This window comes from Rhinolophus sinicus, chromosome 13 (assembly GCF_057876585.1).
Source record: "Rhinolophus sinicus isolate RSI-liver-muscle chromosome 13, RSI-T2T, whole genome shotgun sequence".
NCBI classification, from domain to species: domain Eukaryota; kingdom Metazoa; phylum Chordata; class Mammalia; order Chiroptera; family Rhinolophidae; genus Rhinolophus; species Rhinolophus sinicus.
The window spans coordinates 24,759,869-24,779,610 of record NC_142513.1 but is presented as its reverse complement, the minus strand read 5'-3'; the positions used below and the strand labels follow the sequence as shown (position 1 = coordinate 24,779,610).

At 41.2% G+C, this 19,742-nt stretch overlaps 1 protein-coding gene across 2 annotated transcripts; it reads left to right on the top strand.

The window, feature by feature from the left end:
- The first annotated feature begins 5,220 nt into the window (after nucleotides 1-5,220).
- SNRPB (small nuclear ribonucleoprotein polypeptides B and B1) lies at nucleotides 5,221-13,523 on the top strand. 2 transcript variants are annotated; one of them, XM_088789222.1, is made up of 7 exons: nucleotides 5,221-5,357; nucleotides 7,648-7,799; nucleotides 9,639-9,750; nucleotides 11,237-11,389; nucleotides 11,926-12,064; nucleotides 12,376-12,501; nucleotides 13,366-13,523. In XM_088789222.1, exons 1-7 carry the CDS (start codon nucleotides 5,355-5,357, stop codon nucleotides 13,401-13,403), a joined length of 723 nt encoding a protein of 240 aa, XP_088645348.1. In that variant the 5' UTR covers nucleotides 5,221-5,354; the 3' UTR covers nucleotides 13,404-13,523. The 2 variants fall into 2 exon arrangements, with proteins under 2 accessions (XP_088645348.1, XP_088645349.1); XM_088789223.1 differs by having other exon boundaries at nucleotides 13,219-13,523.
- Nucleotides 13,524-19,742: the final 6,219 nt, after the last annotated feature.

Genomic DNA, 19,742 nt, shown 5'->3' with positions numbered 1-19,742 from the left:
AATAGGACCTGTGCCTTCCTCTGTGTCTAGGAAACACTGCCACTAAAAAAAGAGGCTTACTTGTCTTTTGAGAGAGGGGACCAACCTGTGAAAATTTTAGCGTAAATGAATTTTGCAGTATTGGAGATGAGTCTGACTAATAAAATTGAGAAAACATTTCAGATCAGATTTGGCACAGGAATTATTTGGGGATTGAAGATCTGAAGAGATGATGCAGGGAAACTGAGAAAACTTAAAGTAAGGCGTGAGGAGCAGCACAGAGTAGGATAAATTTGGGAAATCAGAAGTGTTGCCATTGCCCATACAAAATTTACAGGACACCTGTAGTGATCGTGTGGACAGAAAGAGAAGATAGACTTTGTAGGGTTTGTCTTCAAAGCACCTGGATGCAGAAGATAGGGGAGAATTTAAAAGATTCCCACAAACACAGCTTTCCAACAGTAGAAACATCTGCAAAAGATAAAAAGTTCTCATCACTCCAAGAATCCAAGCAGAAAGACAACATCTTATCCGTGTTTATCATAAGAATAGTTGCTTCTCTAGAGGGTAGGTTGACTGGTTATCCTCTTTCCCACATCCGAGTCTTGCATTGTGCTGACCTATGTGGTGGAATCTGTTTGTGTGTATGTGGAATGGTACCACTTATCAATATATTGTCTCAGCTCCAAATTCACCTTTTGTTGCCTAATCTGTGAAAGTGGATCTGGGCCCTTGAAATATTTTTCCTTTGCCAGCTGGCATGAGCGGGCTCTGGAGCAACACTGCAGGAGGAAGGGTTCCTCTTTCTTGGTTCAGTTGGCTCTTTCACCAGACTCCTGGAGAGTACCCCCCTTTCCTCCACTCGTCAGCCAGCACAGTCTCCATGCTAGATGTCTGCAGGACATAGCTTCCTCCACCGATTGGCCACCCTGTCTTCTCCACCTCTCCTCTCAGGCAGCGGTGGCGTAGTAGGGTGTCCAAAGAGCACAGGCCTGTGCCCAGCCTAGGCTGCTGCTCCTTCACCCTCTTTTCAGCCCCCAGGAAACACATCCTGGGGCCCCACTGGGCTGGATTTTTGGCAAGCAGATCACATGATTTTAATCCCATGGAGAGGCCCACGGTCTCCCCAGCCTGGGTTCTGCTCCCCAGATCCTCTTCTCAGCTCCATGTGCATGTGCACCAGGGTCCCAACAGCTACCCGTAGCTGCCCCAGCCTAAGCCGTGCACAGAAGTACATTAGGTTCTTACAGCTTTTCAGCCTCCATTTCCAGCAGTGCCCATCAGCCCGAGGCCCTTCACTGTGTGATCCAGGCTTTGTGTCAACATTAACTCCCTACTCTCTGCACACTCAACTTGATTTGTGCATCCACCTACCAACTTTGGCTTGCCTGTGTTCCAGAAGGTTATTCCTGCTTGCCTGTTGACTGTAGACCAGCTCTGGCCTGTGCAAAGCACCCGCTAACCCAACTTTTCCATCACCCAGTGGGTTGTGACCACACCTCCAATGAGGGCTGAACCCCAGCCTTGGGGAGGGAAACTTCCTTTCAGGTTTATCCTTCCTTAGTACTTTCCCTTAGCTAAGGGTTTTCTTTCAATATGTACAGTTCCTCTCCTATCATTGCATCACAATTCTTTATGTTAAATTTCCCATTTAAATTTTTACTGTGTGGTTTCTGTCTCCTTATTGGACCTAGATTGATACAGATGTGAATGTGTGTGTGTAGTTTTTATATGAGGGCAAAGACATGAACTTTTGATGGCATTTATTCAATGAACCCATAAGCCAAAGAAATGACTCAAGTCAAAGTTATTATTAATACAAAGTGAGGCTATGGCCCTGAATCCAGACACAGAAATCTAATGCGCTAGACCTGGGAATGGCAAACTAGAGCCTGAAGGCTGAATCTGGACTGCCACCTATTTTTGTAAGGCCTGTGAACTAAGAATGGTTTTTACATTTTAAAGGGTTGAAAATCAAAATAATAACATTTTGTGACACATATTTGTGTCCATAAATAAAGTTTTATTGTAACACAGGCACACATTCATGTATTATCTATAGCTGCTTTCATGCTACAATGGTTGAGTTGAGTAATTGCATCAGAGACCATATGGCCCACAAATCCTAAAATACTATCTAATCCTTAACAGAAAAAGTTTGCTGATCCCTGATCTAGACTGAACCTTGGGAGCACTTTACCAAAAGCCAAATGAATAACCTATTTAACTTCATGCTCTGGAATTCATGACTCCTTTTTTCTTGTATGTAGAAAGTGACAAGCTGATTCTAAAGTTTGTATGGAATTTCAAGGGATTCAGAATGCCAAAATAATTTGACAAAAGAAAAATTAGGAGGACTCACATTTTCTGATTTCAAAACTTACTACAAAGCAATGATACTAACATAAGGATGGACATATAGATCAATGGAATAGAATCGAGAAGTCAGAAATAAATCCATGTGTCTACAGTTAACTGATTTTCCACAAGGGTGCCAAGACTATTCAATGGGAAGAAATAGTCTTTTCAATAAGTGGTGCTGTGACACTGGATATCTACCTGCAAAAGAGTAAAGTTTGAACCTTACCTTATGCTGTATATAAATATTACTAAAAATGTATCAAAGATCTAAATGTAAGAACAAAAACTAAAACTATGAGATGGAAACATGGCTAAATCTTCATGACCTTGGATTTGGCAAAGGATTCTTAGATAATACTACCAAAAGCATGAGCAACAAAAGGAAAAAAGATAAATTAGACTCCACAAAATTAAAAACTTGTGCAGGACACTATTGAGAAAGTGAAGACAACTCACAGAATGAGAGAAAATGTTTATTAATCATATCTGATATGAGATATGGGACTTGCATCTAGAATACATAAAGAACTCTTAAAACTCAATCAGAAAAGATAAATAACCCAAGAATGATATACAAAAGGCCAATAAGTACATGAAAAGATGCTCAACATCATTAGTCACCAGGGACATGCAAATCAAAACCGCAATTGGATAGATAACCACTTCACACACCTAGGCTGGTTGAATCCAAAAGTCAATAATAAGGGTTGGTGAAGATGTGGAGAAATCAGAACCCTCATACACTGCTTGTGGGAATGTAAAATAATGCAGCCACTTTGGAAAGCAGTCTGGCAGTTCCTCAGTTAAACAGAGTTACCAGCAATTCCACTCCTAAGTATATATGAAAGGGAAATGAAAGCATATGTCTACATGAAAACTTGCACACATATGTTTAAACAGCATTATTCATAATCGCTAAAAGGTGTAAACAACTCAAATGTCCATCAACTGATGACAGAATAAACAAAAGTGGCATATCCCTACAAAGAAATACTATTCAGCCATAAAAATAAATGAAGTACTGATATGTGGTACGACATGGATGAACCTTAAAAATATTATGCTAAGTGAAAGAAAGCAGTTACCAAAGACCGCAGATATTATATGATCCCCTTGATAAAATATGTCTGGAATGTCCTTCACTTTATTCAGGTCTCTGCTCATGTGCCAATCCTCAGAGAAGCTTCCTCTGACCATCTAGCCAACATTGCAACTCATCACTCTCAGTCCCCCTTCCCTACTTTATTTTTTTCATATCACTCTAATGTTACTTTCTAGAATGTATTCATTTGGTTTATTGTCTGCCTTTCTCACTAGAACACGAACTCCTTCAGGGAAGGGACATTGTATCTCAGTAATAGTGCCTGGCCTTAGTAGGTGCTAAATAAATATTTTTAAAAATGCATGCATCAATGATATGTTAAGAGGCAGGGTAATTTGGGAGCAGCTGAGGAGCCAGACGTACCATATGTCTGTTCTGACTCTGCCACCTTGGGCAAGATAATTCATCTCTCTGAGCCTCCATTCTCTTCCTCTACAGGTTGACAGAAACAGGACAACAGAATATACATCTTAGGGTGGTGTGAGGATTACAAGGCCCTGAGGTGGAGGCTTTCCTTGCTGGCTTTGAGGAACAGCAAAGAGACTAGTGTGGCTGGAGGATGATGAATGAGGGGAACGTTGAAGGAGATGAGGTTGGAGAGGGATGGAAGGCTGATTTTATTCCATGTGTGCTGGGAAGTTATTGGGAGGTGGAGAGCAGGGCAATGACATCATTTGATAAAATCCCAGTACATTAGAGAAGAATCCCTCTGGCTGCTGTGAGAGCAAGAGAGGAAGCAAAGAACAGTTAGGGGCTCATTCAGTGATCCAAGTCAGAGATAATGGTGCAGTGGAGCTGGTGTCAACAGATTCAAGATATTTTGAAGGTGAGGCCCATAGGATTTGCTGTTGGATTATGAGATGGGAGAGAAATAGGAATCAAGGATGCTACCAAATTTGTCATTTTGTTTTCTAACCCAAGAAACTTCTGAGATGGGAAACACTGGTAGAAAGTGGTGTTGGGAAGAAAAGTAAATAGAATCAAGAATTCAGTTTTCAATGTTAAATTTAGTATGGCTATTAGACATCCATGTCAAGCGGGTGGCTGGATATAAAAGACCAGGAGTTAAATGAAGAAACCAGGGTTAGAAGAATAGATTTGAAAAAAGCCTGAACCTATAGGTAGCATTCAAAAGACATGGGACTGGATGGGATTGGTTGATTGAGTCAAATAATTAAGCCTTTATTTTGTGCCAAGCACTGTTCTAGGCACTGCAGCAATGAACAATACACAAAAAATCATACGTTGGAACTTGCATTCTAATAGGGAGGGACAGCAAAATAACTAAAAAAAAATAAAAAATAGTATGTTAGCGATCAGTGTTAAAGAGAAAAATAAAACAGGGATGGGTGGGAAGGTTGCAATTTTAAGCAGAATGGCCAGGGAAATCCTCAGTGGGAAAATGTTATTTGAACTTAAGTCTTGAAGTTGAAGGCATGAGCTATGAATGTACCTGGACCACTAGCATTCCAGACAGAATGCAAAGGTGCTGAGGCAGGAGCACGTCCTGCAAGTTCACGTAAAAGTAGGGACAGTGGCTATAGAGCAGAGAGCAGGGGTACAGTAGTGGGAGATGAGGACCGAGAGTTAACGGGCCGGGCCGGGGGGATGACAGTGTGGAGGAGCAGCTCCTGCAGGAAGGTGTCCAAAGAGAATCCTAAACGAACCGAGCTCAGTTTGGTTATCGCTGCCCAAGCCCAGCCCAACCTCCCGGCCCACTCTAAGATTACTTTTCCGCACGGTTGGCCGAACGCGAGGGCTGGGCTCTGGGACCGGAAGTAGCTTTCTACCCGAACCCATTTTGCTCCCGGACGCATTTCCGGTAGCGGCGGCGGGAAGCTGGCGACTGGAGGCCTTCTAGGCCTCCCCACAGGCGAATCCGGCGGGAATCCAAGCCATCAGAACCGCCACCATGGTGAGGAGGCGCAGGCTGGCGGCGCGGGAGCTTCCGAGTCTGTTGTTCAGGCGGGGCCCGGGACTGATTGGCGGGGGAGGCCGTGGTTGGCCGCTCATGGCGATGAAGGCCCGGGCCGCGGCCGCTCGGTCAGGGCACTAAAGACCCGAGACCTTGGTCGTTCGGCGGGTTGGGGGAGGGGAAGGCTGGAACTGAGGGGGAAGGCCGGGGTCGCTCGGTGGGGGCGAGGATGGAACTGCGGCTCTCCACGCCGCTGCAGCCACAGTACTTGGGATCCTGTAGGTACTAAGTAAACTTTTGTAGAAGAAATGTGTTCTGGGGTTTTCGGAGCAGGCACTAGAGCCGCATGAGGGCTAAGGAAAACCTACTAAGAGGCTCAGACTTGTGAAGGGAGTGAGGGTCTGAGCAGTTACGGAAAGAGTGCAAGGGCTTGCGGCCGAAACTGGAGTGTTCTTGGATCTAGTAGGTGGCGGAGGCGGGAACGGTAGGGTGACTGAGAATGTCTGGAGGAAGCGTTGAACTCATTTCTTCAGCATGTATGCATGAGTACCTCGGACTTTTCAGGCGCTGGGGCTACACAATGAAATGTTTCCTACACCGACTTGACTTTGTAGTTGGAGATACCGGTAATATTAGGTTGGTGCAAAAGTAATTGCGGTTTTTGCAACTTTGAACCTTTTAAACCGCAATTGCTTTTGCACCAACCTAATAGCATGCAGAGTGGTAATAAAGCATTAAGTGAAAGTAATGGCGGGAGGCGAGCAGGGTAAGAATGCTGTAAGGAGTAGAGGATTCCTGAGCAGAATTGTAAAAGATTTGTTAGGTGTTTTCCCAGCGAAAATGAGAGGGGATATTATAGATAAGAAAGGATGCGAGAGCAAAGCATGAAGGGTAGCACTATTGCAAGTTGCTGGAGGGGTAAAGGAAGAGCTGGAAGAGGGGCTGGGAGGAATTGGCAGGAGATTGGTTACTGAAAGGCTCAATTTCTGTTTAATCCTGCTGGTGATGAGGCGTGCCATTGAAGGCTTGTAAGGAGCAAAATGACATGAATTTAAGTTGTGTTTAGAAAGATTACTTTGTTCTGTAGCTGTTATGTGTAGGGTGAAGTGAAAGCAGGGAAACTTGGCAGGGTGTTGTTTGGGGGAATTTTGTCTCCCAAGCTTCAGTGGCCTCATCTGTAAACTAGGAACAATGGGGCTGATTTTGAGATTTAAATAAGATACGTAGTGCTTATCACAGTTCTTGGTATACAGTGAGCACCCAGTAAGAGTTGGTTGTTGCTGGGTGGACCAAAAAATGTTGCCATAAAGGTTCAGATCTGTGTGGCCAGAAGCTGTGTGATTACCTGCCAGTTAAAAATAAGAGTCATCTAAGAGAGACTGAACCATATAACCTGGGTCTCCGGGGTGAAAGGCCACACATTTGTGGGTTCAGAAACCCGTTCTTGTCCAAGCTCACAGAGATGAACAGCATACCCAGGCCTGGCACTTTGAAGGCACTTGGATGAGTTAGGACTGGCCCACACCAATCAGACTGGGAGGCTGAATATACACAGATCAAATGCCAGGTCATTTATTTTTAGAGAGAACTATAACTGCCAGGGGCACCTGACAATTTGCATTGTGATGTGTATATAGTCTATTTTAGCAAAGCTATACTGAAATCCAAGTAATAAAGCAGAATAGGTTATTGGGTTAATTAAGAAGTGTAGCAAATTACATATTCTTAAAGACCATGTGTGTTCAAACTGATTAGCACACTGGTCACCAGAAAGCTTTCCTCCCGAAGGTAGTCTTGGAGGCACACTTATATGGGGATTGCATTCTCACCACGCTGACCAGCTCCTTTCTGATAAGCTTCTGGTTGATTGGATTTTTAGTGCCAGTCCAATTCCAGCTCTTTCCTCAGTCTTTTTAATGGGATGTGGGTGACAGCACTGGAGTCACACACCTAGAATCCACAGTGGCAGATGACTAATCTCGTATGGGTGGATTGGATTAGTTTGGAGACATCCTGCACTCACCCCTGAAACACAGCCTAAACAAAGGCAATTGTAATACGAAATGATTTGAAGGGGAGGGGAATAATAGTAGTGGGTAGAGGTCAGGGCTGGACACGCAGTGACACGGGAGGATTCCTGGCAAAGGGCTGTGGCTGGAAGACAGAACTGAGAAGCTACTGAGAAAGACAGACACATGGCAAAGAAGGCCACAGCAGACTTTTGAGGAAGGACTAGGGATATGTGGGTCCCAAGGAGCCGAGTGTCATCCCTGCTGATCTCTCCTTGCAGACGGTGGGCAAGAGCAGCAAGATGCTGCAGCACATCGACTACAGGATGAGGTGCATCCTGCAAGACGGTCGTATCTTCATTGGCACCTTCAAGGCTTTCGACAAGCACATGAATTTGATCCTATGTGACTGCGATGAATTCAGGAAGATCAAGTGAGGAGTGGGCTGTGGGGAGGGATTTGGGTGAGGGGGGTAGATTGGGTGGGTGGGCCAAGTGAGAGGTCATGTAGCTAGCTGCTTTCTGTCAGTTTGTTTGCTCTCCTGGTTTAGAGGGCAGATTTAAATGGGGACATTGGTCACTAAGAAATCGCCTTCCTTAGCCCAGCAAGCCTGTTCTATAGTTGTAGCAGATTACAAGTTGTAAGGAGAACTGCTAGGCTTTTTGTTTCTCTGACTTTCTTGTGCCCCTGGGTACTGGGGTAAAGGGCTCTCATGTTCTCCCCACAGGTGTGTGAGGGGGGAGAGCTTGATTTTCTGGCCTCAGTGCCTATTTGTAAAGCTGTAGCCTAAAGGGCTTTCCCAATGCAGCCTGGTCTGAAACTGCTTTAAGAAGCCTCTGACCCTCTTCAGGGTAAGTGCTCAGCTCCCTGTGTGGGTTTGGGGCCAGTGATTTTTGTTGGCATTTATAGAAATAATTGGAGATATTTTCTGCTTTCCTATAATTCCATAAGTTATTGGTTAACTACCTTGTCTTAAGACTCACAGGTCTTAAGCTTCTGGCCTATTAAAATATGTGGTCTAGCTTTTTGTCATATTTTTATATTCAAGGCATCTTGAGGCTCAAAGGTTATGTGACTTCTGTGGTCACTCAGCAGTCTTTTGCCATGCGCAGTGTCCATGTTATGTTGTCAGCAGTTGTGAATTCCCTTTGATTCCCTTTGGAGCTGTTGTTTTCTTTGTGGCATGAGGTCTAGAAATATAGGACAAAAAATGTGCTAGGGATGGCTGAGTGCCAAGTGTACACATTAGAGAAGGGGTAGAACTATTCCAAACGGGTTTCTTCTGTTTTTTAAATCAAACTAACTTTATTCTGATAATTAAAAAAATGTTTAGAAAATATTTTTTAAAAATACAGAAAAATATATGCAAAAAAATGCCCACAAAGGTTTTTTTTTTTTTAATTGTGAAAAGGCAATATGTGTTTTTATTAAAAAGGAAGAAAATATAGATGAGCTAAAACAGAAAGGAAAAAAATGTCCACCTACTGAAAACCACTGTTAATTTCTTTTTCCATTTTATTTTTATTTTTTTAATTAAAGTTTATTGGGGTGACAGTTGTTAGTAAAGTTACATAGGTTTCAGGTGTACAATTCTGTAATACATCATCTATATATCATGTCGTGTAAACTGCTGTTAATAAAAAACAGCATTAAAATGAAATCTTCACATTGTTTTTTAAAATCAGGTATTTTGTCTTTATTTTTAGGGTACTGGCTTTTTCTTTCCTTCCGCTACTTTGTTATTTTTCCCACTTTACATTCATATTTGGTTTATCCTTTTCTGGATGTGGCTGTTTGGAGATTTTTGTTTTTGTGCTTTGAGGACAGAGGTGTAGTTCTGGTGTAGTTAACTCTTACCTTTTTTTATGGCTTCTCTTTCTGATTGAGGTGAGGGACGAAGTGATAGGCCTGTGAGGTTGAATTGCTACTGGTAGGATCCTGCATGTAAGTGGGGTGAGTGGGATTAACACTTGACTGAAGAAAGGCCTTAACAATTGCCCAGAATAACATTTGAGCCAGGGCTGGGCTTTTTTGATTCTTTTCTTATCTCTTGGTCTGGGCATCCTCTTTGCATGGGAAACAACCACTTAAGGGGTTACAGATTAAGCCTGTGAAGATTATCTAGGGGAGCTGTCTTAGGGGAAGTTTATGGACCATTTGTCAAGATACAGATTGTGAAACAAATCTTGGAGTCCCCTAGGCAGGTGACCATGAACTTTACCCTCTTTCTAACGCTTGCTTTTTTGGTTTCTTTTCTTAAACCTGTCTTTAGGCCAAAGAACTCAAAACAGGCAGAGAGAGAAGAAAAGCGAGTCCTCGGTCTGGTGCTGCTTCGTGGGGAGAACCTCGTCTCAATGACAGTAGAGGGACCTCCTCCCAAAGATGTAAGAGCCTGAAGCAAGTCTTGTGAAAGAAAGCTTACCATGAACCAGGCTGTGTGTTAGGTTCTCTGTGTTTCATTGCAATACTCACAGGCAGCCTCTGGCTTTGCCCCCCTTTTATTGATAATAAACAGAATCTTTAAGAGGTTGCCCTGTAAATAACAAGTGGAGATAGGGAACTAAATAGCATTTGAAGATTTATAACTTTAAAGCCCTCCCTTCTTTCTCAGTTGATGTACATAGTGAGTCAGTAGAAAAGGAACCTAAGAGCCATCTGGGTCAATTCTTAATGTGATGACAGTCTAGCCTGACTTTAAAAACTTGTGACTTCAAACAGTAGAATATGTATGTATTTTGTACAGTTACAGAATATTAGTTAACATTTATTGAGCATCTGCTGTGTGCCAAGCACTTTAGTATTTAATCCTTGTAACCATATTTTGAGACAAATTATTCGTACTTTATAGATAAAACACTATAAACTGGGTTTTAGTAACTTGCCTAAGGTGTCACATCTAGTAAGTGGTGAAATTAGATTTAATCCCAGGCATTCTTGGTTCTGTAAACACCATCCTACATTTAGAAATAGAGCAGGCTTTAGAGAGTCTAATAAAAAAATTTTTGGTTTTTCCTTTTTCATTTTAAGACATTTTCCATTAAAGGAATAGTCCTCTTAACCTGTTTTTATTTTTGTCCACTTATATATCTGTTTTTGTGTATTTAACACATAATATACATGTAATATCTTGTTCTACTTTTTCACTTAACATTGTAAATGTTTTTCTACTTGCTTTATACAAGTCATGTTTTAATGACTAAAGATATTCTCACAAGTGAATACAGAGTAGTTTATCGTAGTCATTTCTTTGTTTTTGGACTTTAGTTGAAGCTTTTTCCAATATAAATCTGCAAGGGATGTTACCATATTTTTTGTTTCAAAGCATATGTACATATTCATAAGTCTTGGTACCTATTTCCAGTAGAATTTGCTTTTCTAATGTAGCCCATTATAAACCTTCATGAGTACAACCAGTTTTGTCATAATTGCGTCATTTGCAGATGTGGAAACAGTCCCAGAATCATGGGATTACTTGCCCTCTGTCACCTACCAGGTGATAAGCAGAGCTGGGACTGGACCTGATGTTTCTTTGATGTCAGGTCAAATGCTTTTGTCTATTGTACCCTTATGAATGGAGCACTGGCCCTTGGTTGGTTAATTTTCATAGGAGTGCACATAGGTGGTTGTGTTGCGGCATGTTTCTCTATCTCTAGACTTACCCTTAAGCTCCTCTGGCCTGCTGCGGGAGTGACAGCTAGGCACATTATCTTGGATGGAGGAGGAATGGTGTTAACCACATATGGGTGGGTAGCGTCTGTAAGTTGTTTTGATGCCCTATAAATCTGAGGGGTTCTCTTGGCAATGGTATTCCAAAGTATATGTCTGATTCTCTAGGCCACAAGCATTTTAGTATGTTTCTTTATTTTTCAGACTGGCATTGCCCGAGTACCACTTGCTGGGGCTGCTGGAGGCCCAGGGATCGGCAGGGCTGCTGGCAGAGGAATCCCAGCTGGTGTTCCCATGCCCCAGGCTCCTGCAGGACTTGCTGGGCCAGTCCGTGGGGTTGGTGGGCCATCACAACAGGTGAGGACTTGGGGAAGGGCCCCAGTGTCTGGTGGTTAAAAATAAAGATAGGAGTGTCCACAGTTTGGGAAGAGTCCAGAATGACCACCCTATGACTGTCAAGCTGTCAGTGTTTCAGTGTGGTTTGTATGTCGTCTCAGAGTCAAGCGAAAAGGAAAACTTGTCATTGTAAATTATATTGATGCTATCAAAGATAGGCATGAAGGGTATATTAGCTAACTGTATTGGAGCACAATGTTTCCATGACAACATTTGAAATATACTCTCTTATAACCTATTATCAGTCATTTGAAAATGCAGGTGCCTTCTCTAATTTGCGTTAGGCCTCTTTAACTCAGGCCTAGAAGATGGGAATTGGGCATTGAAGCTTGATCTTCTGTGGAAGGTGGTTTTGGATAGGAAGTCTGATGCTGAGTTGTAGCTTAGGGGTTTTGGTATCTGCTGTTTATTTACCAAGTTGGGGATGAGAGTTACAAGTTGGGGACGCTGTATTGTACTGTATTATTCTGCTTAATTCTCTTCCTGTGTCCTCTTAGGTGATGACCCCCCAAGGAAGAGGCACTGTTGCAGCTGCTGCAGCTGCTGCCACAGCCAGTATTGCAGGGGCCCCAACCCAGTACCCACCCGGCCGTGGGGGTCCTCCCCCGCCTATGGGCCGAGGGGCACCCCCTCCAGGTGAGGAGCCCTTAAGGAGACCATTGCTAATTGATAGAAAATGCCTGAGCTGGATTTATGATGAGATACAGTCTTAACTGAAACTCATGATGAGTTTCTATAATTAAGCAGGATTACTCTGAGATCCAGCCTGGCTGACTGACCATGGACAAGAGCCATTGGGAGCCTTACCTCTTTGGCTCAAGTTCCAGTTTGCTACTGGGAGGATGGAATGGTCCATCTGTCTCAGACCTTGGTGGACAGCTTTGTATGCTTCCTGCTACCTTTTCGAAAGATACGTGAGCTGTATTCTTGGCGCTTTTGTCTTCCAGGCATGATGGGCCCACCTCCTGGTATGAGGCCTCCCATGGGTCCCCCAATGGGGATCCCCCCTGGACGAGGAACTCCAATGGGCATGCCCCCTCCAGGGATGCGGCCCCCTCCCCCAGGGATGCGAGGTAAGTGCCTGCAGCAGTGACTTGGACTTTCTTCCTTAGAGCCATATTGGAATGGGAAGTGAGGAAAGATTGAATTTGATTGGATTTACCCTCTGGGTTTTCAGGCCTTAAGCCTAGGGAAGTGAACTCTTAGAGGACAACTTAGCCCAGAAAGGAAAGGGAACAGCATTTCTTAAATTGACGTAATTCCCTCTTAGAACAGTTGAAGCAGCCCTGCACCAGCTTACTTCTCAATGTCCGAGGTAATATTCTCAGGGCACTGAAGTAATGAATTCTGAGGTCCCCAATAAAGGTCATGGAATTAATTGTCTTATGCCTTTTGGTTTGATAGAGTTTACTAAGAGGGCAGTGGGCTTTGCTGTAGTATTTAATACGTATATCTGTTTAACTCCCGTTTGAGAAACGCTGACATAGATCAGCCCTTTCATTTTATAAATAAGGAAACAGGCCCAGAGAGAGCTCAGTGTCCAGATTTCCAGACCACTCATAGTGGTCTTTAAGATAACTCACAGTCATACTAGGTGACCCCTTTTTCTCTAGTCCAGGTTTTCTGTTTTGGGGTTTTGTAAGCATAGGAACCTAGTCAGCCCCAGAGAAGTCCCCCATCAGTACATATATCCCTCTGATCACTTGATAACTAGGGTGTGGGAGGCTGGAGCAGGGATGGGGATTGAGTTGCAGATCAGGCACTGACTGAATTTCTTACTCTTACTTCAGGCCTTCTTTGACCCTTGGCCACAGAGTTACGGAAGTAGCTCCACAGAGGCGTGGGCCCGGTTCCTAAGGGCCACATTACTGCAGACCTGTTTGTTTGTAATGCCGTTGTTCGTGGAGTCTCACCGGATTGTCTGGTTTCCCTTACAGGGCCCCCTCCCCTGGGAATGCGCCCACCAAGGCCCTAGACTCATCTTGGCCCTCCTCAGCTCCCTGCCTGATACGAAAGGCTGTACATAGTCCTTTTATTTCCTTGTGACCTGTGAAACAAATTTATAATAAACTCTTAATAGGATATTCTAAATGCACCTAGTGGATCTGTTCATTTTTAGAAAAATCTTTGATAATATCGGGTGCTTAATAGAGTCAAGAAGGGGTGCCTTGGAAAAATTGGCCCTAATCTTAGCTGCTTCCCTTAGAAAATATTTTACTACACGTTTGCAGAGATGTACAACGTCATACCAAGAGAATACAAAATTCAACTATAACGAGACATTTTTAACCTATCAAACTGGCAAAGATCAGTTTGTTGAAATAAACACTCATATAGTGTTGGTGAGGTTGGAAATTGGTGTATCCTCTTTGGAAGGAACTTACCTAGGTAGCTTCTTGAGCAGTACTTTAGATTGTCATTTATTTTTGTACAATAAAGTATGAAGTAAATACTAAAAATGAAAATCCTATTGAGAAAGGAACAGTTTTTGTATAAATTTCTCCCAGGGTTACACACATACGTATAACTTTACCCAACTTTTGCACTGTAGGACTTCCATGATTTTTTCCACCCAAAGTCTATGTTCAGTTGATATGATGGCCACTGAACTACTTAGAACATTGAGCTTAAAGGGTACAGATAATAAGAGGTGGCCACTAATCTTAAATTACTGTCTATGCGGAAGACAGTTCTAAATGCAAAGGAGAACTTAATGACAAGACGAGGTATGGGGGTGCTTCAGGAATGTAGGGTGGTTCAACAAACCACAGGAAAAACAAGGAAAAAGCCTCATGATCATCTCAGTAGACGCAGAAAAAGCATTTGGCAAAATTCCAACACCCTTTCATGATAGAAACACTAAACTAATAGAAGGGAACTATCTAAACATGATAAAGGGATTCACAAAAAATCCACAGCTAACAAAGTGAAAGGCTGAAAACCCCTAAGATCAGAAGCAAGACAAGGGTACCACTGGCTACTGCTATTCGACATTGTACTGGAAGTTCTAGCCAGAACAATTAGGCAAGAAAAAGAAAAGGTTCAAATTGGAAAGGAGGAAGTAAAACTTAAATATCCTATATATAGGTAATTCCAAAGAATCCATAAGAAAGGTGCTAGAGCTGGTAAGTGAATTTACCAAAATGGCAGGGTAAAAGATCACACAAAAATCAATTGTATTTCTACATACTAGCAATGAACAATCCGAAAAGGAAATTTTAAAAATTCTGTTTATAACAGCATCCAAAAGAATAAAATGCCTAACAATGAATTTAACCAAGGAGGTAAAAGAGTTGTACGCTGAAAACCACAAGCATCCTGAAAGAAGGGAAACCTAAGTAAATGGGAAGACATTTCATGTTCATGGATTAGAAGACTTAATATTGTTAAAATGGCAGCATTCCCCAAAGGGGTCTGTAGGTTCAGTGCAATCACTATCAAAATTCCAGTGGCTTTCTCAGAAATGCATAAGCTGAACCTCAAATTTATAAGAAGCTGCAAGGGGTTCCAAATAGCAAAAAATCCTGAAAAAGAACCAAGTTGAAGGACTCACACTTCTGATTTAAAAAGTTCCTACAAAACTTCAGTAATCAGAACTGGTACTGTTAAGGATAGACTTAGGCCAATGGAATAGAATTGAGAATCCAGAAGTAAACTTGCAAGTGTGGCCAGTTGATTTTTGACACTGCCAAGACCTTTCACTGGGAAAAGAAGAGTCTCTCCAACAAATAGTGCTGGACAACTGGATAACTTCATGCAAAAGAGTGAAGTTGGAGCTATTCCTCAATATATCACTAACTCAAAATGGATCAACAATAGAAATACATGAACCAAAACTATAATAAGACTTCTAGAAGACAATGGGCAAATCTTCATGACCTTGGATTTGGTGATGGATTTTCAGATTTGACACCAAAAGCACAAGCAACAAGAAAAATTACAAACTTTGCATTAAAAGATATCAAGAATGTGGAAAGAACCTACCAAAGAGAAAATACTCGCAAGTCATATATCTGATTTGGGTTTAATACCGAAATTATAAAGAACTTTTGTAACTCAACAAGTAAAAAGATAATTGAGCTCAATTAAAAAGTCAGCAAAGGAATTAAATAGACATTTCTTCGAAGATACACAAAATGGACAGTGAGCACATGATAAGGTGTTCAACATGGTTGTTAAATGCAAATCAAAACCACAATGAGATTCCACTTCACACCAACTAGGATGGATTTAATGGAAAAAAAGGGAAAGTTGGTAAGTATGTGGAGAAATAGGAACCCTGGTGCATTACTGGTGAGAATGTAAAATAGTGCAGCCACTGTGGAAAACTGGCAGTTCCTCAAAAAGTTAAGCATAGAGCTACCATACGACCCAGCAATTCCACTTCTAGGTATATACGCAAGAGAAATGAAAATACATGTCCACACAGAAGCTTGTATACGAATGTTTGTGACAGCATTATTCATAATAACCAGTAGTTGGAATCAACCCAACTGTCCATCAATGAATGGATAAACTAATACATTGAATGGAATACTATTCAGCCAACAAAAGGGATGAAATGTTGATACATGCGGCCACTTGGATGAACCTCAAAAACATAATGCTAAGTGAAAGAAGCCAGACACCAAATGTCACATATGATTCTTTGTATATGAAATATCTATGTAAAACTGGAGAGATGGAAAGCTGATTAGAAGTTACCAGGGGGTGGGGGAAATGGAGAGTGATTACTTAGTGGATATTGGGTGTTTTATAATGTGGTGATGAAAACGTTTTGAGACTAGAAATAGCTGGTAGTTGCACAACATTCTAAATACACTAAGTACCATTGAGTTCCAATGGTCAAAGTGGTTAATTGTATATTATGTGAATTTGCCCTTAATTAAAGAAGGAAAAGAAAGTTTCTTCATGGAGAGTTTACCAAGGCTTTTCATCGTGGGAAGGATCGTCCCAGCGGAGGAAAAGGCTAAGGAGTAGTAGATCAGGGAGGTGCGCTTGGCAGCAGCAGCTTTTGGCAGAAGTGTCAATGGTTGGCTCAGATAGTGTCAAAGGAACCTGTACCCTGAGCACAAACTGCAAAGCAGGGCTGAGGCAACCCTCTGACTAGCCTCCCATCTACCTGCCAGGTGTGACCCAGAAGGCTTCACTCCTAGCCTGAGCCAAAAGGCAGGGACTTACACACTTACTACACAAATAAACATAAATCAACAAAGGGAAAACGTGGAGTCACACATTACCTAGTGGTTAAGCAGAGTGAAAATCCTGGATGCTCAAAATTTCTTGAAAATAGATTAAAGCTCTCTTTAAAGTATAATCTATACAGTTCTGTGTATACAACCCTACACAGAAAAATCTTAGACACATTTGCTTTTGAGAACCATTGACTAAGAGAACAAACAAAGGGAAAAGTCTGCAATCAGATATCTGGGCATTCTGACCATTGTTATCTTTAAGATAACTCCTAAGTCCTTGATGGGGAAAGAAGTTTGGGTAGAGAATTCTGATGTGCTTTGACTTGTCTGTCGACTTTACTCCAGTTTTCATATTAAGCTTCTATAAAATTAGTTCAATTAGTAAATTGGTCTGTGGCTGTGAGGACTAACTGAGATAACAGAATAAAGGTATTTATTAAGTTTGCTGCTAGATTTAAGTCTTAAATTTTGCTTGGTTAGACCCACTTGCATACTATTCCATAGTTTACGTATTCTGCTGTTTCTTTAAAAAATATTTTATTATATAAACTTTCATTAAAGAATGGCTATGGAAAGAAAATACCATGTTTCCCCGAAAATAAGACCTAGCCGGACCATCGCTCTAATGCGTCTTTTGGAGCAAAAATTAATATAAGACCTGGTATTATATTTTATATTACATTATATTATATTATAACCAGTCTTATAGTAAAATAAGTCCAGGTCTTATATTAATTTTTGCTCCAAAAGACACTTTAGAGCTGGTGGTCTGGCTAGGTCTTATTTTTGGGGAAACAGGGTACTGAGTCCCAACACCCCAACCATTCAATGTTAGCCTTTGTCTGCTTGTTGGGTTTTGTGGTCTTAAGTACTCAACTTTCTATTTCTTTTAACATCAAAAAACTTTATGTCCAGATCTTTGCAAACATTATAATGATGTTAGTATTTCTTTAAGTGAACATGACACTATTAACTAATTCTCTGTAGTTGGACATTTAGAGTAGTTTTTTCACTAACAAAGTAATGATCATATTATTGCATAAAGAGTTTTCTATATTTAATCATTAAAAAAGGAACTGCGTCAAAGGATGTAAATGTTTTAATTAACTTTCTTAAAATTTGAGTCAATTTGCCCTGTTACAAAACAGACACAACTACACTTTTCACAACATGCTCCTCAGAATTGGTAATTGTCATTTAGAGGAAATACGCTTTTCTAGTTTGACAACTGAAAATGATAACATCATTGTATTTTGTTTATTTCAAAGGAGGGATTTAAGCATTTTGTTATTTATTTCTTCTTTTGTGTATTGTCTTAAAAGTTTTGTGAGAGACGTTTTTCCATTTTACATGTTTTCATAATGATAACTCGGTGTATATCTAGCGAGCGTAGCATAACTCAGTCATTCTTCCCATTTTGGGAATTCGTATTATCTCTGATTTCTCATGACTGCAAATACAGGCAGACAGTAAAATATTTTGTGTAGAAATATTTTTTTCTTTGGGTTTTCTGAGATTCTAGGAGCCATACTAATGATTCAAAGGCAGACCTAGGAAGAAGGAAACGCTCATTTACCAAATCTAGGTATATGCATAAAATATCTCTGGGAGGCTACACACTAGGAATTGTCCAGTTTCGTTGCCTGTGGGGAAAGGAACCTAGTTCGAAGGGAATTGGAATGAAAGGGAGATTTTCTGTTGTACACTATTTAGAATTTTTAAAATGTTGAGCCATGTGAATGCATTACTTAGTTAAAAAAAATTAAGTACATTTAAAAAATTAAAAATGGTGAAATAAAAATGGTGACTTAAAAAAGATAAATCCACTAGGGGGCAGCATTGCTCTGCCAGGGAGAAGGGAGCAGCACCTGCATGGGCTCTTATGCACAAGTGTGTTGTTGAAATTGTGGGTTGTTTTTTTCTTTTTTACCTTCTGTATTGTTCTAATTTTCTACAATGACCTATACAGAAATATAATACACTTTAAGGAAGTGTCAAGCTCTGCACCTCTTTAGCTGTGGGGTTGTACTCCCATATTAGTGTATAAATTACTAAACGTAGAGTTACTGAGGAAGAAGGGTGGTTACATTTAATGTTGATAGATATACCGAATAGCCCTCCAATTGTATTATCCTACACTATTAACAGTGCACACAGTTCCAACACAGTGTATTGTGACATTGTTAGATCCTGTTCAATCTGATAAGTAAAAAAATATCTCCTTGTTTTAATGTATATATATTTGGTTTTCAGGGAGGCTAGTTCTGTTTTCACATATTTAGAAGCAATTTATTTTTCTGTGAACTACTTCCCCCATTCTAATGAAGGCAGGGAATTTGTCTAGGTTGTTTCCAATTGCTCTGTGCACTCAACACACGTTGAATGATGAATGAATGAACCTGAGCTCCAGGTTCCTAATCTGTAAAATGAGCGTTGTGTCTTGTTGCCTCATGGGAGGTAGGTTGACTCCTTCACCAAATTTGGGTTGGAGAGCTGAGACTGAGGGCTCTATGCATGCATCAAGGGGGTAGGAAAAGATTAATTTTTGACATACTGAGACTTTCTGTGGAGAGGGGGCAGGCCCCTGAGCAGATCTGAAGATGGCTTAAGCGAGCAAGGAGGGGTATCTGGCCCATTTTATTATGCTTAGGGGGCAGGGCTGTGGTAATGGTCCTACAAGAGGGCCAGAGCTTGCATGGCGTAAACTTCCCATAGATATCAAAGGAGGGAGCCCACAAGCTTTCTTACAGCAACATAAAAAAATGAAGCCAGACATTATTATGTGATAATAGAATCTCATCTCATTGAAGATTGAATGATGTACTATACATAATAAGGTTAGCACAGAGGAAATTGTCAATAAATATTGGCCATTATTGTTGCTCTTGAGTCTTTCAATTCTAACTTTGTAAAGGGAGAGTTTTTTTTCTTTTGAATATAACACAATATTTTTTTTTTTTAGGAGTGAGATCTATAGTTAGAGGATTTGCTTATTCTTTTGTATGATGAGGCTTATTCATCTGTTTCTTCCGTGGACCAGGTGCAGTGTTTTGCATGGAGTTAATGAAAGAACATACCCATGTCCAGGGTGGCTCATATTGAGAACCATGCACAGTGCT

Coding starts and splice junctions, on each gene's coding strand:
- SNRPB (XM_088789222.1), top strand. Junction 7,800..9,638: donor GATGAATTCAGGAAGATCAA/GTGAGGAGTGGG, acceptor ACCTGTCTTTAG/GCCAAAGAACTCAAAACAGG. Junction 11,390..11,925: donor TTGGTGGGCCATCACAACAG/GTGAGGACTTGG, acceptor GTGTCCTCTTAG/GTGATGACCCCCCAAGGAAG.